Source organism: Chiloscyllium plagiosum, unplaced genomic scaffold (assembly GCF_037043375.1).
Source record: "Chiloscyllium plagiosum isolate Xiang-an unplaced genomic scaffold, Cpla_swu_hap1 HiC_scaffold_24, whole genome shotgun sequence".
In the NCBI taxonomy this organism is placed as follows: domain Eukaryota; kingdom Metazoa; phylum Chordata; class Chondrichthyes; order Orectolobiformes; family Hemiscylliidae; genus Chiloscyllium; species Chiloscyllium plagiosum.
Genome location: NW_028270162.1, coordinates 37527082 through 37548695, shown reverse-complemented (window position 1 = coordinate 37548695; position 21614 = coordinate 37527082). Strand labels below are relative to the sequence as shown.

The 21614-nt window shown below is 41.6% G+C and overlaps 1 protein-coding gene across 1 annotated transcript; it reads left to right on the top strand.

Annotated features, from left to right (window-relative positions):
* Positions 1–13605: 13605 nt before the first annotated feature.
* On the top strand, positions 13606–21022 carry LOC122562473 (LIM/homeobox protein Lhx5). Its single transcript, XM_043715313.2, has 5 exons — positions 13606–14012; positions 15664–15887; positions 16682–16959; positions 17696–17861; positions 20557–21022. Exons 1-5 carry the CDS (start codon positions 13843–13845, stop codon positions 20940–20942), a joined length of 1224 nt encoding a protein of 407 aa, XP_043571248.1. The 5' UTR covers positions 13606–13842; the 3' UTR covers positions 20943–21022.
* Positions 21023–21614: the final 592 nt, after the last annotated feature.

The following is a 21614-nucleotide window of genomic DNA, read 5'->3' as shown; positions in this document are numbered from 1 at the left end:
TTTTCCTGCCGAAGACCAGTGTTCAGGGTTTATGTGGGTCTGGTGCCAGGTTTCTGCTCAGGGACATGACTCCTCTCATTTTGCTCGCATGGCTGCTTCACTTTCAGTGGCAATCCTGATTCCGCGTCATTTTCGAGTCTGCACTCCCTGTTATAGGGTGCGAACAACATGTGATGGCCAATGAAGCTTTCAAATTATCATTGGCAAACACAATAGCGTTGTGCTGCGCTGTTCTTAGGGAACATTAGCCTGACGAGTCTCTGTAATGTGGCTTAATAATTATTGCTCATTCCCTTCTTTTGTTTAGTTACATGTTTATTTTCAATTAAATTTAGATTAAATTTCTAGCAGCAATACAGTGCTTTATCTGCAGCCAATTATTCTTCTTGGCATTTTTATTTTGGCAGTAACTGTTGTTGCAGGATTAGATCATTTAACAATGACACCGAGTTATTTTGTTGTTTACTTTCAAATACGTAGATTGTGAAAACAATTCTAAATAGGGGGCGTTTCGTGTTTGACAAAAGCACTGTCCACTGCATTTATTTAGCTTTCAAATATGCCGTTTGGTTTCATGAGGCAAGTTTTCTCCCTCAAGAAAAATCACGAAAGTGTAGTCTTGCATTTCCGATGTGTTGTGATTTAAAATGCATTCTACAGTCTATTCAGAAGCATCAGATTCAGTTGAAGTCTACGATCGTTAAAGATCTCCAAAACTAAATATTTCAGTTCCAAGATGCCAACTTGTGGGGATACATATGATCTTCGGAAACGTTACTACTGAGCTTTTGTACGAATTGATGTACTGCCGCCTGGTATCCTGGTCACTTCCTGATTGTTACAATACCATAAATGCTGTAATATTGCAAAAGTAAAACCATTTTTCAACATTTCATGTAAACCTACGAAAACGTACGTGCCACATTGTTACCTTCGAGGGTGGTGGGGCCTTTGTGTTATCTGTTCAGTTCGTCTTTGATTTGACAGGCTTCTGTGCTGTGAAATTAAAACGTGTGTGTTTGCCTTTGTTTTGTTCAATGTTCTGTGACAAAATGCTCCTCTGTCAAACTCCTTCACACATTACAAGCCTTTGGGGATATCAAGGGCAGCTATAGAAGGGCTACCTGGAGAAAGGTTGCTACGGCAACCCTTTTAGCCCACAACTAGATTAGCATATTCATGAGGTTGTAATTTAAACCAGAATTGTCCACACTTGCATAGTGGCCAGGATTTACTATGCAAATAGACTGGTTTTACAGGCTGCTGCTTAATTAACTCGTCAAGGCCATCTTCTCACTAAAAGGCAATCTAACTACAGATTAATCTGCCTTTGTTTGCTGCGGTTCTTTCCTTTTGTGGTAAACATCAGGATTTGTAAAGAGAAGCAAGAGTCATTGCTATACACTTATTCACTGTTATTTTCAGCTAAGCTTTTCCTTACAAATAACTCCATGACCTGAAAGATTTTTTTTTCCTTAACGCAACATTGTATTCCGGCCATGAGCTTCTAGTGTAACTACATTTTCTCGATCGCTGTGTGATTTTCAGTATAATTGATAATTCAGTTATCATTATTATTCTTATAAGCGAATAGCACTTTGCATTGTAGATTGTTTTCTCCAAGTCAGTTATGTTTCTGTTTATTCTTGACCCTGTTCAATATACATTTATTTAGCATTATGTTTCTTATTTGACATTTTATGAACCCAAAGTATTGCATTAATTGCCTATTAATATGTTACAAGATGGCTATTTCGTGTTGTTATCAGCATAACTTGTTCTTGCGTTAAAACCGTGTTGTGGTTTAAGAACATTTTTTTCAAAAGTTAGAAGTGTACAAGGAAATACAGAAGTGTTCGTCAACGTCCAGATCAGATTATGTATACAATAATGATCTTTCGGGCAAATTTATTACTATGGTGTTTAAATGATTATTCTTCTTTTAGGAATTCGCATGTCTCAAACATTATTACGTTTCTGCTCCAGAAAGACGCCATGTCAAAGCTGAGTCAGCTGGCGCTGTGACATGGGATTCCCTCTCTAATGGAAGTCAGTTGAGGATTTGGCTTAGCAAAGGTATTATTGAGCGAGTTTGGAATAATTAGATGTTTAAAGAAGACAAACAATGATTTCGACTATTAACGTTCGATAAAAACGCATTTTTATTTAACAAGTGATATGTGTGCCTGGATATTTCATCTGCCTTCTCCTCAAATTGTGGGCGATAATGTATCGAATTCGTTAATGTGCCAAAAGTAATTGCTTTATTCTGTACTTGTCAAAATATGAGCTTGCTGTGGAATTTGTGCTGAGACATTTAAGCTTCATCCATGGGTCTCGTTCAATAAACATTCTGGCGCAGGACAGCGCAGCCTGTGAAAGTAGGGTTCGGCAGTGGTCACTGAGTGTTGGAACCCTGTGGCCAGACGTGGGGAGAAGGGGAGGGGGAGATGGGAAGAAGAGCGGCGACACTCAGCCTTTGTTCCCTCCCCGGAGCCCTGCCCAGAGAGTGACGCCCTACTGTCAAAATGGCGGGAAGCCAATGAGCCTCGCACCTCTGCAGCCCGCTAGCCAATCGGGTGGCCCACGCACCAGCCCGCGCTGCCGCGTGCTCCGCTCACCTGCCCACCTGTCCCTCCAGTTCCTTCTCGAGCTGAGCTTCCAGCTGGCGCGAGGCGCGAGGACCTCCCCTGCCCATGCCTCCTCTTGCCCACCTGGTGAACCCACAACCCGAGGCCAACAGCTGCTCGCCGGTCTTAAAGGAGCAGGACCCGGACATCGGCGAGCAACAATTGCCCACTCAGTACGCTACCGAATGCACTGCAGGCACAGATGTTCCAGAAAAAATATCTTTCACGCAATAGAATCGAGACAAATACCCAAGCATTAAAACGTGGCTCCGGTCACTACGCCAAACATTTTTTTTTGCTTAAAAATTAAGTTCTGAAGAAGAATCTTGACAGACTCGAAACGTTCACTCTGCTTCTCTTTGTACAGATGCTGCCAGACCTGCTGAGTTTCTCTAGCATTCTGTGTTCGTTTACACGAAATATAAAATCGAGCAATTTCCATCTGAGTGCCAGCAATATATACTGCAATCATCGTGATGACATCTACGCTTAAATGCATAGTTTTACTTACGTATTTATTCGAAACACAATCAGCAAAAGTGTTCCCAGTACTCTCTGCGTGTTTCTTCTGTACAATTGCACAGCCTCTTATATGGCTAAAACCTTTCATTATAATATTTAAAGCCACTTGATGACATCAGATCAGGAATTTCACGAAAGAATGAACTTTTCTTTTGTGAAGTTTTTATTCAAGCGATTCTGTAAACCATCGTGTCATGTTATAATATCCTATATGATTTCGATATACACTGAAAGATTGCCCTTTGCAGTGAGCTCATCCAAAAACTGATTTAAATATTGCACAATCAAAACAAATATCTTTTCTCTATTTGGATTTTTGTTTGTAATTACTTTTTTCCATTCGTTCGAGAGCTACTATTATGGACATTAAACTTTTTTTTGTTGGAGAACAGGTTCCCACGTCTTGAATGGAGTCTATTCAGAACCCAATAAAACTAGATTACAAACTTGAGAAATGTAACTTTCCGAATGTGACGTTTACTTAGTTATTGCAATTTTGAGATTTGTTTCAGATTGTTTAAAATTGAAATAAAAAGTTCGGAAGACAGAAAATGTGGCTTTACACCTCACGATGTTTAAGTTAATAAGTAATTGAGATAATGTGTAGATAATTGCAAATGATAAACACCGAAGACGGCACGATATTTTTGGAATTGTGCAATTCCGAATACTTGGGTGTTTCGAAGTTTGGTATTGCTACTAGATCGCGGAATGCCTTCAAACTCAGTACTTTGCCTTTTTTAGGTAATTAAGATGAAATCCATTTAAAACGAAAGTTGACAGTTGGCATCCAAAATTCGAAATTTGTGAACTTATGAATACTTTTGATACCATGGGACTTCTTGTCACAATCTCCGTCTTAATTATGTTTAAACTGAAAATATTATTAAAAATCCAATCGACTAATATTAATGATATTCTAGTACTGACTTAACACTCCTTCTGGTATTAGATTATGATTGTTTAAAACAATAAGGACCTCGTGGTCAATTGTTCAGATTGATTTGCTAATGATAAAACGTGCAAACAATGTTAACCTTTTGCTTCCACCAAGACACGGTGAGGACACAAGGGTTCATTCTCACAGCGAAACTGCACGTTTCACATCTATAGTAGATCTTCATTGCAACAATTCAAAATAGTATTTATTTGGCATTAACATACTTTAGAATGTCTGGTGGTCCTGAATGTGCTCTATAAATGTAATACAAAATAAAACAGAGAGCATTGAAAACACAAAATAGATCTAACATCTTCTGTGGAGACAGAAACAGAGCTAGGATTTCAGATCCAGGTCAAATCTGTTTCTATCTCCACCGACGCTACCAAACTTGCTGAGGGGTTTCAATACTTTCTGTTTTTGTTTCAGATTTCCAGCTTCTGCAGTGTCCGCCTTTGTATTATGTAAGTGCAGCTCTTTCTTTGCACAACATCTGCATCCGCAGCCGCAGTGAACCTCTAATTCCTAGTTCAGCCAACGGAATAACATTAGTGTTGGGTTTTTAGTTGTTACTGTAAAACAAACAGTTCGATTTCATGTTATATTTATTGCTGAGTTTGCATTATTTATTCATTGGAAAATGTTTTGGGGAGTGAATGGTGTAATTTTTCCTGTGCAGGCATTTGAGTGTTGAAGAGAAATTGAACAGTTCACTTTGAGAATCACAGATCTATTCTCACCCACTGTTGGTGTAAAAGTTTTATATTGTAGTGTGTACAATATTTCAAAGGAAGAGATTATCAAGCAATGCCTTTGTTTTTGAAACTGTATTGTTCGATGCGCTTGGACCATTTTCAAGATGCCTCCACTTCCTTCTCGTACTTTCCTCCTTCAGCACTTTCCTGAATCATGGAGCGGAGAGACATAGTTCCTTCTCAGGGCGGTGCCAGTGTTGTTCTTGACCAAAACACTAAGAGTTGCTGGAAAAGCGGAGCAGGTCAGGCAGCACATTTTCAGCTCTGATCTCCAACATCTGCAGTCCTCACTTTCTCCCAAAACACTAAGAGTGCCAGTAGATTACACAAGTTGGCTCGAACTCCAATGTTCCTTTCAGCGATTGGGTGCACTTTAGAAAAACCAGAGTGACTCATACTCGGAGATGAAATACTTACTTGGCCCAAGCCCATATTGCACAGAGCAACATAGACACCCTCCCAATTCACAACTTTAATATTAAGAATAAAGGAAATGTCTTAATATTTTTAAAAAGATGCCAAATATCAACATGGCGCCTCTTTGGATTCTGTTTGCTCCAACTTTAAGTTTAATAAAACATATTCGATTTTAATGTAAGAATCGGAAATTTGTGTTAATCCACAGATGAAGTGGCAATTGTGTTTTTGTTTTAAGCAAACAATCTTTAAGAATTGCTACCTTTTAGTCTTTCTGGAGCTGGGAGGTTCGTCGGGAAAATGAAAAACTGCAAAGCCCTGCCAAACTTCAACTTATCTCCGAGCAATGCTATTAGAGCATATGATTACGCTGAGAATCGTCTGTTCTTATTCTCGTTAGGGATTGCTTTTGTCAAAAAAATTCATAGCCGAAAAGCACAAAAAACATGCCATTGAAATGAGGGAGGGGAGAAGCTGGAAGTGCAAGAAACACACAGCGGATCAGGCAGTATCTGTGGTGGGAGGAACGTTGGAGTTAACGTCACAACTGAAAGTTATCTACTGGAAATGACAACCTGACCTGTTCCACTTCACACATATTACCCAACCAACCGAATGCTTCCAGAAATTTGTTATTCTTCAAAAACCAAATGGTGTTATTGTGAAGGAATACAGCTTCTAAAACTATTTTTATCACGTTTCACCCCACCGTTGAGATATAAACATGTAAAGCACGCCTTTGTCAAATGATAAAGGACAAACCTTGCAGAAAATCGAAAATTTCAATTATATTTTAAAATTCCAATTTGAAAGAAACTCTATCGAATCAAATATGTCAAATATGATATTAAATACTAAGTTTGCATTTGATGGAGTATTTTAGATAGATACAGCAACTATATACTGCTCCAACTCGGAATAATGGTCTATCCACTAATATTAATGTAGATATTATGGTAACTGGAGCATAACGACATTATACACTTTTCACTTTTACCTAGGTACAAGTGACAATATTAAATAAATCTAAATCTAAATCATTGTGAGTTCCCAATTACAGCTTATTTTGTTTCAAATGCTCTTATTATTTCATAACCTTCACATATTTTTAATAAACAGAGCAAATATCTGTACAATTGACCCCCATCAGTGTGGCTTGAATTCTAGTCAACGTCTGTGAAATCCAAAGTTCTTTCATTGATGGGTGAAAGAAATCTTTATAACTCACTTTGCTACTCTTCAGTTATGAAGTCCTCACTCCAGAAATAATCTTAATATTCAGCTGTTACCAGTCCCGACGCCTCAATATTCTACTTTCTGCTTATAAAAGAGTCAGTGGTGTTTCCGTTGGGCTTATGGTGCATAGAATGAAGCAATTGACAAGTAATTATTGATCAGACAATAATGTACTTGTTCGCTGAACGATTTGCGAAATAGACCCTGTTCTGATAGGTTACTTTATACACTTCAATGATTTCTACCTTAAGACTCTACCATGGTAAACTACACCATAGCAAACAGTTAGAACTAACCAACCAAATAGTGGCACAGACTAACTCAACACATATTGACTTTATATAGTCTGATGCACTTCTCACTGCAGCCTCTACTTAATTTGACGTGTTCATATTTTAAAAGGTACTATTATGGAGATGACATTGTAAATCCCCTGTTGGGGATTCCCCATTACGCTAGGTAGCTGCACCAGTAATCGAGATCTTCCAGTAAAATAGTTCCAGTTCTTTAACGAATAGGGACAAAAAAAGAGAGTTATGGAGATCTTGAAAAATAGTCTCCAACTTTCTGTGCAATATGCGCATTTGCTGTTAGGTTTTGTCCTGACTCATAATTTTGTGCTAAAGTCTTTCGGTGCATCGTTGTAATGGATAGTAATTCGCCTCATGTAGATTTCCCTCCTCTCCCCAAAGGAACGATATCTCTACTTTTGGCTCTTTTAAGTGTAGTTACATAACAAGTGACTTTTTAAAATCTTCATACACATTCTCACGGGAGTTCCTTCCATATTTGACAGTTAAAGTCCCCTGTTCCTGTAAGGAAGCTATTTTAAATGAATTGTGTTATGTCGAACTTAATAAATAATCTTCATATATCAGTTTAGGCCGAAGCGACCTTCAGGTCTGTTTATTTGAATGGTGATAAGAGGTTTACAAGAAAGCGCTTTCTCTTTTAAGAACTAAATCTCGATATATTTAAATGCGAGCATATAGATTTTTCCAAAATGAATAATTAAGCAAAAATCCCAGAGCCGCTGAAATATTCAAATCTCCATCGCCTGTTCTCTATTCCTGCATAATGACTTAAAAGAAATGTTCCATGCATGTTAAAACAGATGGCATTTATATATCTCATCCTTATTCAACGGAAGATAATGACCTTTTCTTCGTTGAGAAACATTTGAAAGCTGTAGTGCAATTGGCTGAAAACAAAACGGTGGATTTCCTTTCCACAGGGCTTGTTGCCTCGCACTGGGATGATGTATACATTTTAGAAGTGTTTGCCACTACATCTTTGTTTACCTTCTTTTTCACATTTCTAACACTTTTACCTGAATTTGAATGAAAAGGGAGACTGAATAAGACGAGCAAACATTTAGAAATAGCATACAGGATAAAGATGCACCTTCAGGCTTTGGCAGTTACTAGCCATACGTGCCTTTTTCGCACCCCGGCAGCCTCCCCTCTCCCCCCCCCCCCAACCCCCCTACCCCCACCCCCACCCCATCTTAAAGTTTATTTCAGGTTCATTTCTGATGTGTTTCACAGTAAACCAGAAAATTATACTATGTCAGTAAAGCGCACACATTTGTCTTAATAAAGTTGGTGTTAATCAAATTTAAAAAATAATTTCCACCCAATAAAATCATTCTAATTTCTAAACAGTTTCACTTTTGTTTCGAAGTAGCTTGTTGTTTTAAGCCAGTAAGATTCGTCCGAATGAATACATAGGCCCCGCGGTTCATAATACTAACCAACACAGTGCTCCTTCAATGTGTGGTAGTAACTCAGTATTTTCTCTGACTTTTCAAAATCTATTTATTACTTATACTAAATAACTAAGATGACTATAACTCAAAGGCTAGTTTTGACTATGTAAGGAAAGGTCATCTAGATTAAATCCAATCCTTTACGTTTAGTCATAAAACCAGCAGGTATTTGCATCGTCTTGATAGACTGTAGAATCTCCTGAGGTCCATCCCAAACTCCTTGTAAACTTTAAGATGAAGATAGTCTATGAAAGAAAATCAATTATCAAGGCATTTTTTAAATCAGTTAGGATAAGGACATCGGTTTTTGAAAGGCGGGGCATATGTAAAAGCACGAACCCTATAAAAACAGTCCCCCTTTTTAATTCCAGTTCTAGACTACTCTCTGGCTGTAAATCAAAGGGGCGCTGCTTTTGAGGTGCTAAAACTTCTAATAAAACACCAAATATGTATCAAGCGCGCAGCGCTCCGTGAGTGTTTCCACGCGAAATTTATTCGACCAAAAGCATTGTTGTGGAGTTGCTCTCCGTACATCATTAGATGCGTTTCAAAAACTAAAATGTAAAAAAAAATTAATTGCTGTTAAGAAACAACTGTGAAAAGCATTCAAAATGGCATCTCAACTGATACAAAAGGAGAGTTTTCTCTTGTAATCCCTGGAAGCAAATTCTTCTGATACCATCTGAGTCTGTGCTGCTTGCCCGAGGCGAGCAGCTCCTGCACTTGACTTCGATCGCAGGAAGCTCTGAGCGGGTGCCAGCCAGTGTAGTGGTGCGCTTCAGCGTTTTTCAACACCTTCTGAACAATAGTAAACGGGGCAGTAACGCGGTATCACCTTCATTTACAGCAAGTCCAGAATACCAGGTAAACACAAGTCTCTACTACCACTGAAAGCATGTCTGAAATGCATAACCATTAATGCTATTGAACACCTACACTGCATTATTTCTCAGAGATGAAACGAAAAAATAAGGTATATGAAATAATCGATCTTTTTTATGATCGTCTTTAATTTAAATAATTTCCCTCAAGTTTATTTCCCCTCAAAGCAATGTTACTTAAAATCTGCGCATATTACCTTATGTTGTTTTCCAGCCACATCATTAGGGAATACTGAAAAACCCCTTTTCAGTTCTGCTCTGCAATATGACTGCACACGCTCACAGTGCCTCTGTTTTTCTTTCTCATGCTTTCTTAATGAGACAAGTAATTGATTGATTTTAATATACATGACTGATTGTTTCTCCCGTGTTTTGTGAGTGAAAAGATTTCTGGGTAAACTGACGTTCCTACCGCAAAGTGGGACGAGCTAATTATATCTGACCACATAAAAATAAATGTTATATGTTTTAAAGGAGTCAGCGCTCTCCCAGAAGAATTGATCTGTTTACTGTAAAATTACTTAAGGGAATTGCATTTTTTGACGAGATCCTAACAGTACGATGCCTGTACTAATTTTGGTATTGGGGGAAAAAAAACTGACTTCATAGATACATTCTGAAACGGTGCAACTTACGATCTGAATTCAGAGGCAGTGTTTTCTCCGCTCGGTGAGGGATTCAAATGTCGATTGTCCTCAGTTCTTGGATGAAGCAGTCGTGCAAGAATACTATATGCAATTTCTCACGCTTCGCTGATATCAAAGCGGTGGTAATGAATGCTGAGAACTATTTAAATTTATCATTTGTAAAGCAGTCACTTATAAAAGCCTAGACGATTTACAAGGACCATGCTGGGTTTGTTTAACTTTAAAATTGCACACACAGAGCAAAATAACTTTTCCTAATCGCGTTGCCTACGCAGTTTGTGTTAATGTATCTTCAAGAATTAGAATTGCACACTTAGGTTATACGTCGATTTTAATAAAATCTGCCCACAATTGTTTTGCCTTTTATAATTCACACCATGTCCAAATATTTTACCTGTAGACACAAGCCCAGTCTTCTGCAATCTGGAGAATATTATATAATAGGCACTGGGTTTATTGATTTCTAATCATTTACCGACTCTATTGAAATGATAATTACAAAAGAGGGTTGTTTCAAAAATAGGTCTGCACAGCATTTCCGTCCATTACCGATCATGCTTTGACCTAACTATTCAAAACATTTACAATGTACGGAATCCACACAAAAAGGCATAAACCTTGATGTCGGTGTTATTGAAAGGTTTGCAGGGCTAACAGCATTGGGTACGGGGCAGAACTGTTTACCTAAACAGGAATTAAACCGTTTCATTAGGATAATATACTAAGGCATCAGAACGTATTAAAATCGTTCTTGGAGATGTAACGAGCTGTCCTTGAGCAGCTCAACCAGGCGTTGTTCGTTATTAATAGGGACAGAAAGACAACGATATTATTTTAATAATGGATGCCATTAATGTATGTTATTTTACTCCGCTACAGTTCGGAAATACTCAGTATATCTCACACATTTGCAATGCAAATCGGGTGGTGTGTAACCGGGCGATGTTCTTTTATGGGGTGTCAGATTACTTCTCCAACATACAAATAGTTAATACAGGAATTTGTTACACAGCATCTTTGCTCTTTTGTGTCAACGAAATAAAAAGTCTTTCACAAACACAATTGCCCGGGCCAAAAAAAAGAGATGTTGGAACTGAGTGCTCCTTCTCAAAAATAACTTGATAATGCTTTCACCGACAAAGGCTCCAAAAGATCTGAGTCTGTCTTACAAAACGCACATATATGTCGCGCTCTGATCCTGCCAGCTAAACTAACCCTTTTCAGACTTTTGTTCTTTTATGAAACGTCACAGAAACGTGACCTCGAGTTCATTACACTGCAGATTTGAAACGACTTGGGGTTCCATGTCTAAATAATCACTTCCCACTACACATGAATTAACACGAATGAAAACGGAACAGTTTGTTGAACGTTGGGAACATAAGCATAAAATTGTCTTTAGTTATGTTATGGAGATGATTTGTGCTTAGAAAGCTTTGTCGTGTTTTTTTTGTGCCTCTTAAATAAAGATTCATGCCAATTTCAAAACAAAACCTCACCAATTCTCCCCTTCAATCTCTGCCAGGAACTAGGAGATCGAGAATATTTTGCAAATATTGCGACTTCTTACGCATTAAAATGAACAATGAAGTGATTATTCTGTCTGGCACCGTCCTCCAAATCAAATTACGGAAATAAGAAATCTGCTGTCGTTCTTTGCAAGTATAACATTTCTAGACGTCTCAAAAATGGAATGTAAAGTTAAATGTATTTACTTTGTGACATACGTGTACTTGGCATGGTGTGGGACTTGCACACTCTGGGTTAATGCCTGCACATGGAGTTGGCCATCTTCATATACAGTTGCCTAATCCACGATGAATTACAATGTACAACGTATGCGTAATGAGAATATTTTGTGCACTGGCGTGAATGTTTTGTTTTGAATCGTGATTAAACAGCCTGATCCATGCTCATTTGAACATGCACAGTGGCGATAATGGCATCTGCGCATTACGCCGAGTAAATGCGAATTGCATGTATTTATTGGTAATCAGGTGTAACGTGCTGTTACCAACAGCAAGGCAGACAGCCACCGATGAGCAGATCCGCACTAAATACAATACAACCAGTTATAACTATCATATAGCAGGGAAATGCTATGACAAATACTGATCTAATGAATGTATATTATGCGCGCGCCAATTTTGTATCAAACGTCCTGATCCATTTCTCAGTGCCATTGTAGCGCCAAAGCGAACACGTATAAAACCAAACTATTGTATGATAAAGTTACAGCGTTGGATGACGCTTTGCAGTCAGCGATTTCTCATTGCTCCTTTGTTCATCTCAGAGTCACTTTCAGCGACCAAAATTCAACTCCAGAAAGTGCTACAGATCAAGTTTCAGATGTTACATCAACACCCTAAATGCCTAAGCTGTTAATTACTTAATAACCTTACAGTGCCAATGTATACGTTATCTCAGATTTCTGAATCAGAAGTTTTACAGCATAGACTGTAAGGAACTGTGGATAGATGGGTAAAATATGTAACTGTGAGTAAATACAACATGTTTAGTTTGTTATGCTGTAAAGGTGATAAAACCAAGATAGAAAATGAAATGACTAATTAAACAGCTTCATTCTGTTCCCATTAGCAGTTGCTTTGTGAGGCATTTGTCAGCCCACACTTTTAACTGTGAAGTTAAGTCTACAAAGTTAATCCACCATGTATATCTTTCGAATTACACTACAAGACAACAGGTAAGAATATCTGCTCTCTCCAAAAATGAACCATACCAGTTGATGCGTTACTGCGTCCTAATCGCTACAATGCAGATTCAGGCTAAGATATGTGATTTCCAGAAACGATGTCGGCTTGTAAAAAATAACACGCAAACCTGCTGCTTCTATTTTTGTCTGTTTTTTGGTTTTTTTTTATTTTATTTAGCATTTAACAAAACTGACACAACATACTAAGAAGGAAAGCGTATATTTCGTTTCTTAATCGCGTTTGTTTGTAAAGCGTGCTGTCGATTGGACACAATCGAAAACAATTAATCGCTTAAGAAAGTTTTAAGAGGTCCTAGCATTTGGATTTTTAAAAGAAGTACATATTTAAATCAGCAGCCTACGACAACATACATTCTATTTAATCCATTATCTTGCGATTTATAACCATTAGTACCAATCAGATAAAGTTGCCTTTACAAAGAAAACGATAGGCAGATCCTTCCCGAGGCTACGGCTAGGCAGAACGTTTGGTATAGTCAGCATCTAAATTCTGAATATCGCTTCATTAAGAGCACGGATTCTGAGCTTTAGACTTATGCAAAGAGACCTTTATCTCTTAATTGGCTTTTATTTGGGTACCTAGTTTCTGAAGCTGTTTCTGGGGAAGATAAGCGCTGTTCACAAAGGTGACCCAACCTAGAAGATGTTAACTTACCAAAACCCACGTCTTTTACTTGGACAAAAGAAAAAAAAGTCTTCATACCAGAAAGAGGGGCATGGAAGGACATTCTTACTTAAGGTATGAGGCACCGAGTAAACCTAACACCCACAAAGGTAATGGGCTGTTTTCCTCTGTGCGGGCACAACGTTGCATTCAATTTAGATATGCTATAAATTAAGCGTTTCTATGGTAGCGTGTCTCTGATTGGGCGGCATATCCCGTACGTGACGGCAAACGTCACCAAATCTGAATAAGGATGCGCGAATTACAGCTTCGTACACAAAGATGATGGAGACAGCATGAGCGCCCGAGAAAAGTCCTATTGCAGCCCGGCTAGGATGATTTTGAGTTGATTGCTGAATGTGTAAGGATAGCTTCAAGAAGCAGGATGAGCTGCTAGCAGGCGCATCCCAGAGTAAAAAAGGATTATTTTGCATTTTCCAGCTCCTTCAAACTTCAGGGAGAGAAAGGAAAACACAATCGCACCCAAAGCGCGCAGCTTCGACAGAACGGATAAGGCAGCTGCTACGAAGCTGACAAGAGGAACTTGAACGGGGCAACTGGATCTTTGAAGTGTAAACTGCAGTCACTCGAAGTAACGTTTTTTTTTCCAAAGGAAAAGGCAAGATTGTGTTCCTGAAGCAGAGCACGATGGTGCACTGTGCAGGTTGTGAGAGGCCTATTTTAGACAGGTTCCTCCTAAACGTGCTGGACAGAGCGTGGCACATCAAGTGCGTCCAATGTTGTGAATGCAAGTGCAACTTGACTGAAAAATGCTTTTCAAGAGAAGGGAAGCTTTACTGTAAAAACGATTTCTTCAGGTGAGTTCGATGAAGTTCCGTGCTCGGTTTTTTAAAACTCCATGTAATTTTGAATCTGAAGCTCACTAGACCAGTGTAAACTGTCCCCAGAATGTGTTTCACTCACTCACACACACACTCACACACACACGGATTGTCGGGCGGAGTTGAAGTAACTTACAACATGTAATCAAAAAAGCTCATGATTAAAAAAAGCCAAGGGAACACATTTTGACATTGATTCCAGTTCAGGCCTACACAGGGCTTAACCGGGGCCGCACAACCTGAATGAAGTATTGGATGTTCCACGAAACACTCCAAATTGCTTTTACCCGGGAATGCGATAAAGAAATCAACAATGTCACTCTGTTTAATCAAACATCCGTAACGCGTATCCCAGTCAGTCTGATGGTTCATGCGCTCAGTGCAGCTAATTGTTTCCGGGTCTACTTATGGTTCTGTGTATCTTCTCAAACCCCACAGTCAACACGGAAGGTGTTGAGACGGGGCCTTCAGCGAAGTGGTAGGCGAAAGCGTGCGACCTGCGGTGGTGCATGTCGAAAGTTGGGTAACTTTAAAGGGCTTCAGGGAGTGCCAGCAACTTGTAGTTCAAATACTCAACTATTTGAGAGAATTATGGCATAACACAAACGCTTGCTACTTGTTTTGAATGAATATAAACTGCAGGTGTGTGGAAGTAACATTAACCACGGGGCCCAGCAGACTTGCAGGTAGAATAGAACGTTCCTCTATGACCCATTCTCAATGCAAACAACGATTCGTTGAAGGTTCCTAGTGTAGCAATACTTTAAACATGTTTACTGATTCTGTTAAACTGCAAATGAACCAATTACACCTCGAGGATAAAACAAAGCTGACTTATGATCTCTAATTATTTTACTAAATCAATGTCATTGTCACTAAAATCGGTCAGAACGGCAGCTGTGGATTGGAGGCTGCGGAGATCATCCCGGCGATTGTCCCGAACCAGGCATGACTTCTGATGTCCTGCCCTCCGGGAAATAAAGGGTGGAGGCTACTGGCCTCTCCCACCTCCCCCTGCGGTGTTTCCGACTTTGAAACAGTGATTTAAACCAGTCAAATGGAAGAAACGACAACTTTCGCCCAAGTAAGAGACTAAGTCCACAAGTATCTTCTGACAACTTACTTTTCTCCATGAGTGTGGTACATGCATCAATGTACATTGCAGCGTTCTTGTGGAACCGAATGGGTTCACCTCTGAGGCCGCAGGGGTTTTGAGGTTCTAAGTTCATTGTCCAATATGAGCTATTTTAGGATGTATTCTCACCCATGGCTATACTAAAATCTATTCAGGTTTAAAATCTATTCAGCGTTTAAGATGTTGGTTTGTTTGTTCTTTAAAAGGGACAGGATACTTTCACAGAACTGTGAGGTGCAAGTGAGGACGATTTGAATGTAATTGCGATCTTCTTTTGATTCTTCCTGAAACTCGTTTTATTCATTACAGAAGGAGCGCCGCTGAAGTTATCTGGTTCGCTTCCGAAAAGCTGCTCTGGCAGTTTGCAGAACTGGTTCCAATTATCAAATCCTCGTGACTGTCCTAATTACATCATTTTCTCAGCGAGATGGTAAAGGCTTACTTAATTATGGAGGTGATATATATTTACATGACGCCCATTTCTGTTTACAGGCGGTTCGGTACGAAATGTGCGGGATGTTGTCAAGGTATCTCACCCAGTGACCTCGTAAGGAAAGCAAGAAATAAAGTGTTTCACTTAAACTGCTTCACTTGTATGGTCTGTAATAAACAACTGTCGACTGGAGAGGAACTGTATATAATCGATGAAAACAAATTCGTGTGCAAGGAAGACTATTTGAGCACCAGCAGTTTAAAAGATACCAACTTAAATTCAGGTAAGGGACTGGACTTGGATCAGCACCTAATGGTAATGCTTGCCGATGGCGAGAATTGTTTCTTTTTCATATCTCTTCCCCCAAACTCCCACCACCCACCCCACCCCTCGTCACCACCCCGTGAGGTGTCGCTAGTTTAAAATCACCCCCGTCCCACTCCTCCCTCCTGTGTAACCGGGAACCATCGTCAATCTTCATCGTCACTTTCCGAATAAGACAATCTTTTTTTTAAAAAAGCGTATTTACTTTGACCACATGCCGCGTGCTTGATGTCGAAAATTGTACTTACCAGAAGATTTCGGAATGATTGACCACTTTGGGACATCGTACCTCGGAAATGCCCCTTCCCAGGGTTTGCTTTTGGATTTGGGTGGCGTCTAAAATCAAATCCAAGGCCACTAAAATTGTACAAACACGGTGTCATTGCCTGGAAATTCGAATTCGCATGAAATTACAAATGCATTCTCCGAAAATACTCAGAAAATACTAAGGATGAAAGTAAGTTCTAAAAGCTTTAGTTTTCTTTTTTTAAAAAAAAATGGAGTGGAAAACTAAAATAAAATGAAAACAATAAACACGTGTTTCAGGGAAGCGTCTCTGAGATATGGAGATATGTTTCCAGTTTAGTTAGTCACTTGGAATATTTCATTGTGGCCGTTGGAAAGTCGCCTGTCCTAGGCTAACACTTGGTAAAATTCTGTCGTTTGCCCTTCTTCTGTCGGAGGGATGTCAACGGCAGCTTTCAAGGAAGTCTGCTTCTGACAGGTTAAATAAAGGCCGTTGCTGTCTTTCAGTCTCTTCGTGCACCGATCGGAGTTTATCGCCTGACCTCCAAGATCAGAATTTAGACGATACAAAGGAAACGGACAACTCCACCTCGTCAGACAAGGAGACCCAGAACAACGAGAACGAAGAGCAGAGTATGGGCACCAAGCGGAGAGGACCCCGGACCACCATTAAAGCCAAACAGTTAGAAACGTTAAAGGCCGCTTTCGCTGCTACTCCGAAGCCCACCCGACACATACGGGAGCAGCTGGCCCAGGAAACAGGCCTCAACATGCGGGTTATTCAGGTAGCCTCACCTCCTTGTTTCCCCGGTTGGTCTGTCCTGAGCATCACTTACTGTGCTCAGAAAGTATACGTTTCAGCAAAAGTGCAAATATTACGAGTCAGATATATTCTAGTTGACAGTGTGGCTCATAGCGAAGAACATGGAATGTATAAAGTATTCATTTCATTTATCCCACGGGTTTACATATTTTGCCCCTCCTCCCCGAGACTTCACATTAAACTTTTAATATCTGAAGGACGGCCGGGTCCGCGCTCGGGTGCCATCGGGAGGGGTGTGGGCACCAAATGGGCACGGAGCTCAATGCCCGGGCGAATATTTTCCGCACACGAACAATCAATCTGACGCCCTGTCTTTTATCCGGTGCATTTACAATGAGCGCTTTGTAAAGTCTTCCCTGGCGCGGTCGGATGTCCCTGAACATTAAATCTTTCAGGATAGGTCAGAATTATGTTATCACATTTCCATCAATCAATTGCAAAGTTTTATCTTTGTTTTCCAAATGGTTTTTTGGCTCTATGCCGGTTAAATCACTGCATGTAATATCAGTATCCTCCACGCCATGAGTGAGAGGGGGGAGTTGGAGGGAAAGAAAGGTGCTGGTTTTAATGACCAGCCACAGGAGTAAAGTGATTTGGGGGGGGGGGGGCGGGGTGTTGCCCTTCAGTGCTTACATGGGTAGCTGTACTTAAACGCACTTGCTGTATTTGCATTAAAGAGCGGGCCATTGTTTTGGCAGGTTTGGTTTCAGAACAGGAGATCGAAGGAGAGAAGGATGAAGCAGTTGAGTGCTCTGGGAGCACGGCGGCACGCTTTCTTCCGAAGTCCCAGGCGCATGCGTCCTCTGGGAGGGCGCCTGGACGAATCGGAAATGATGGGCACTGCTCCCTACAATTACTACGGAGGTACTTTCACCACATTTCAACTTCCGAAAGAGCTTGGCTGCGGTCAAAGCGGCGGCGTTCCTCGATATCCCCCCCCCCCCCCCCGCCCCCCTCCTCATCCGTGTCCCCAGGGCTGAGGGCTCAGTGGTGCCCCGTCTTTTTCTCCCCCAACAAGGCGCACAAAGCGCGGCGGGCAGGTTCTTGTGTTAAGCCGCTGGCCTGCAAAGGAGGCGCCTGTCTGCTCTCCATCGGCTGGCTCCTACTCCTGGCTCGGGGCTCCTTTAGCTTCACCTCAAAGCATCAAGGCGAATAAGGCAGAAGAGTTGTAACGCCTCTTGGTCCAAAAAAAAACCCACAATTTTCATGCATTTAAAAAGAACACAGTAACATTAGCTAGCCCCCGCTACTCTTGTGATGAGTGTTTGTCACTTTGCATTGCGTTAACCGTTTATTTGTGTAATGATCATCTCCCTCACCCCTCTCTGCCCCCCCCCCACGACAGTTTTTCTTTGAAGCCCCTTTACTATTATCTCAACGTTCCGCAGGAACCTTTACGCAATCCGTTCAGTTTTTACGAAATGAACATTGCTACAAGTATTGTACGCTTGCTAACCGCGTCCGATGCGAATGGTCTAAGGTGCTCGGTTGCTATGACTTTCTCACTCGCTTTGTGGCATCTGCACGGGTATTATTGAGTGAATGATCGCAGCCTGTTGAGCTCTTTAATCTCCACCTCCCTACCTCCACCCCCCCCCCCCCCCCTCCCCCGCATATACACACACACACACACACACCCCTCCCCAACCCCCGAAAGAGATTCCGCTCCGGCGCTGGCCAAGTTGCGCCCCATAAAGCAATGCATTGTGATGAAGCTGTCTTTTTGAAGAGAAGCCTGACCCATTCAACGTGCACTTTCTCTTGTGTTTCCGCGAACAAAGCTACAGCTGCAGTCTTTTGTCGGATATTCACCCAGGATTTGTTCCAATTACCTCGAACTCTTGGAGCATATGGAGGGTCACTTGCAGAGCGCCACGACTCTGCTCCTTGCCGTTTGCTGCAGCCTTCTGCTTGCAAATGTAAAGCAGCACCTTCACTCAATTAAACCCTTCACGTTTTTTTTGCGAATTAAATGTAATAATTGTACTCTATCTTCCCCATATACACATGATAAGAAGCCCCTGAATGTACCTAGCGCTAACTACGTTATTAATATGAGATAAATGGTGACTGGAAGCGCCTTGCTTCCAATGCCGCGCCCAATCGCATAATGTGTCAGGACTTTATACATCCAGATTTAATTCCTGTATACTGAATGATTGTTTAGAATTCGTTTCCAATTGCTAAACGGTTTGCGTGTTAAGAATCCTCTGGGCCGAATGAAACGCACTATATTCATATAAAAACTTACTACTGCAAGCAATAGCTCATACCCAACCGTACTTACAGATTAGTATTGACTTTATAGTTACTTCGAGTTAGCAGGGATATTATTGAAACCCCTACAAAGCTAAACACTTCACAGAAGCAGTCGTTATTTTCTTTTTGTTTGGTTATGTCAACTGAAATTTTGCGGAATGTCAGAAAAAAAATGCAGCTGTCAGACCATCAAAGGGACAGCAACAGGTTCCAAATCGCAGTTCTGCGGTTGCGCGGTGCTGACTGAACGTATTTAGGTCCATTTGGAATCCACTGTAGATAGACACAAGACATCCTTGTACATTTTGTAGGTGCACATCAGATTTCACGCAAACTAACACTTCGCCAAAGTAATGTAGCCTTTATTGCAAGGTTAGTACAGTAGATCACATAAGCAGGAAGCAGTCAATTGACTGTCGGCGTGTAAATTCCTGTCTTTCGCCATTTACCATTAATTGTAATCGGATCTACTAAAATGATGCATAAATACTGACAACGTTCCTTACTTCAGTGATTTGTAACTATCCATCCATTTATAAAAGAACTTCGCTTTGTCACAGGGCAGTGAATGGTTTTACGTGACAAACATGTTAGCCCAAAATAATGATGATCAATTAATGAAAAAATGGGAGGATCACCAATCATGTTTGTTCAGGTTGGGTGGGAATACGGGTGTGGACAGGAAATTCACACCTTTGTCTTTTTGCATGTCGGAGTGTAAATCCGAAAGGCAGAAATGCTGTTTTTTGTCGAAACCATGGAAGAATTGTGTGTAGACTAGGGCCCATTATTGGATGAGCCGGAATTTGAAGATCTGTGTCATGTTTCTGAGCGGCATGTGTGTGACTTCTACATCCCGAGCATGGGGTGGTCAAATTCGCCCTCCCTCTATCCCTAGCCCCGTCGTCCCTCTTTCTCCCTCCATTTTCTTTCACCCTTTTAGACCACCCTCTCCCTCTCTCTTGCCTTTCTCCCATCCACTCCCCACCCCCTTTCACGAACCTACTCCTCTCCCTAAATCCTATTCTGACAAGCATGGATGAGAAGCAACAAGTCTTCACTGGAGGACTCAATCACACCATTTCCTTATTAACTTCTGGCAACACTTTTAAACGGAATGCAACTTTGTCATGACATTTAAATTGACAAATGCTGTTACATTTCTTATCTAAACTGTTCAAGAGTAATGATGTAGCTGGAACATAAACCGGAATTGTGTTTTTGAAGAACCCAACCAGAAATGAGTTGAATTTCAATTTGCCTGCAACGCTGAATACTTGTTTTATTTTGTTCCATGCAGATTATCAAGGAGATTACTACGGACCGACTACAAATTATGACTTTTTCCCGCACGGCCCACCGTCCTCTCAAGCACACTCGCCGGCAGATTCAGGCTACATGCAGTCCTCAGGGCCTGGGGCGACTTCACTGGGAGTGCTGGAGCCTCCGCTATCCGCCCACCACCCTCCTGCTCTCGGTGGCAGCGAAAACCAAAGGTACACGGACATGATTTCCCACCCTGACACCCCAAGCCCTGAGCCCGGGATGACCGGGCCGTTGCACCCGATCCCGGGCGAAGTGTTCAGCGGAGGACCCAGCCCGCCCTTCTCCATGTCCAGCAACAGCGGCTACAGCGGGCCGCTCTCACATCCGAGTCAGGAGCTGAATGAGACTGCGGTCTGGTGAGGGACTTGAGGTGGCTCAATCAAACAGCAGTGAGCACTGCGGCTCTGGCTAGCGGCTTCCTGCACTTGCGGCTCCCTCCAAACGCTTTCTCACAACCACAGGGCCAGTAAAAGCTCCCCTCTCTTCCCCCTTCCCTCCCTCTCCCGGCTCCCCTTTCCTCCCTCTCCCGGCTCCCCTTTCCTCCCTCTCCCGGCTCCCCTTTCCTCTGCTCCGTTACATCTCTCTCGATCCCTAGCCCTGTACTCCCTCTCTATCCCACTTCCCTTTACCCCATCCCCTCCCTTCTCGCCTCTCTCTACTTTTCTCCCACTCCCCCTTCCCTCTCATCACTCCCCTCCCTAAATTCTACTCTTGTCTTCGCACCCGCCCCTCCCTCATCCCTCCCCTCCATCATGCCTTCCCTTCTCCCTCCCCTCACTCCTGCTACTATGTCCACTCCCCCTCCTCTTCCCTCCTTCTCCACTCCCTCCACTCCCTCAGCGGCCCCAACTTCTCTCCCCTTCCCCTCTCTTCCCTTTTTACCCCTCCCTCTTCCTGCTCCCTCGCATCCCTCTTCTTCCTTCTTCGCCTTTCGCGCGCCCCCTCTTTCTGCTACCCCTCCCCGCACCTTTCTTTCTCCCTTACCACTCCCTTCCCCGACCCATACCTCTCTATCCCCTACTCCTCTCCTCT

Coding starts and splice junctions, on each gene's coding strand:
- LOC122562473 (XM_043715313.2), top strand. CDS start 13,843: ATGGTGCACTGTGCAGGTTGTGAGAGGCCTATTTTAGACAGGTTCCTC. Junction 14,013..15,663: donor TGTAAAAACGATTTCTTCAG/GTGAGTTCGATG, acceptor TTCTGTTTACAG/GCGGTTCGGTACGAAATGTG. Junction 15,888..16,681: donor AGATACCAACTTAAATTCAG/GTAAGGGACTGG, acceptor GCTGTCTTTCAG/TCTCTTCGTGCACCGATCGG.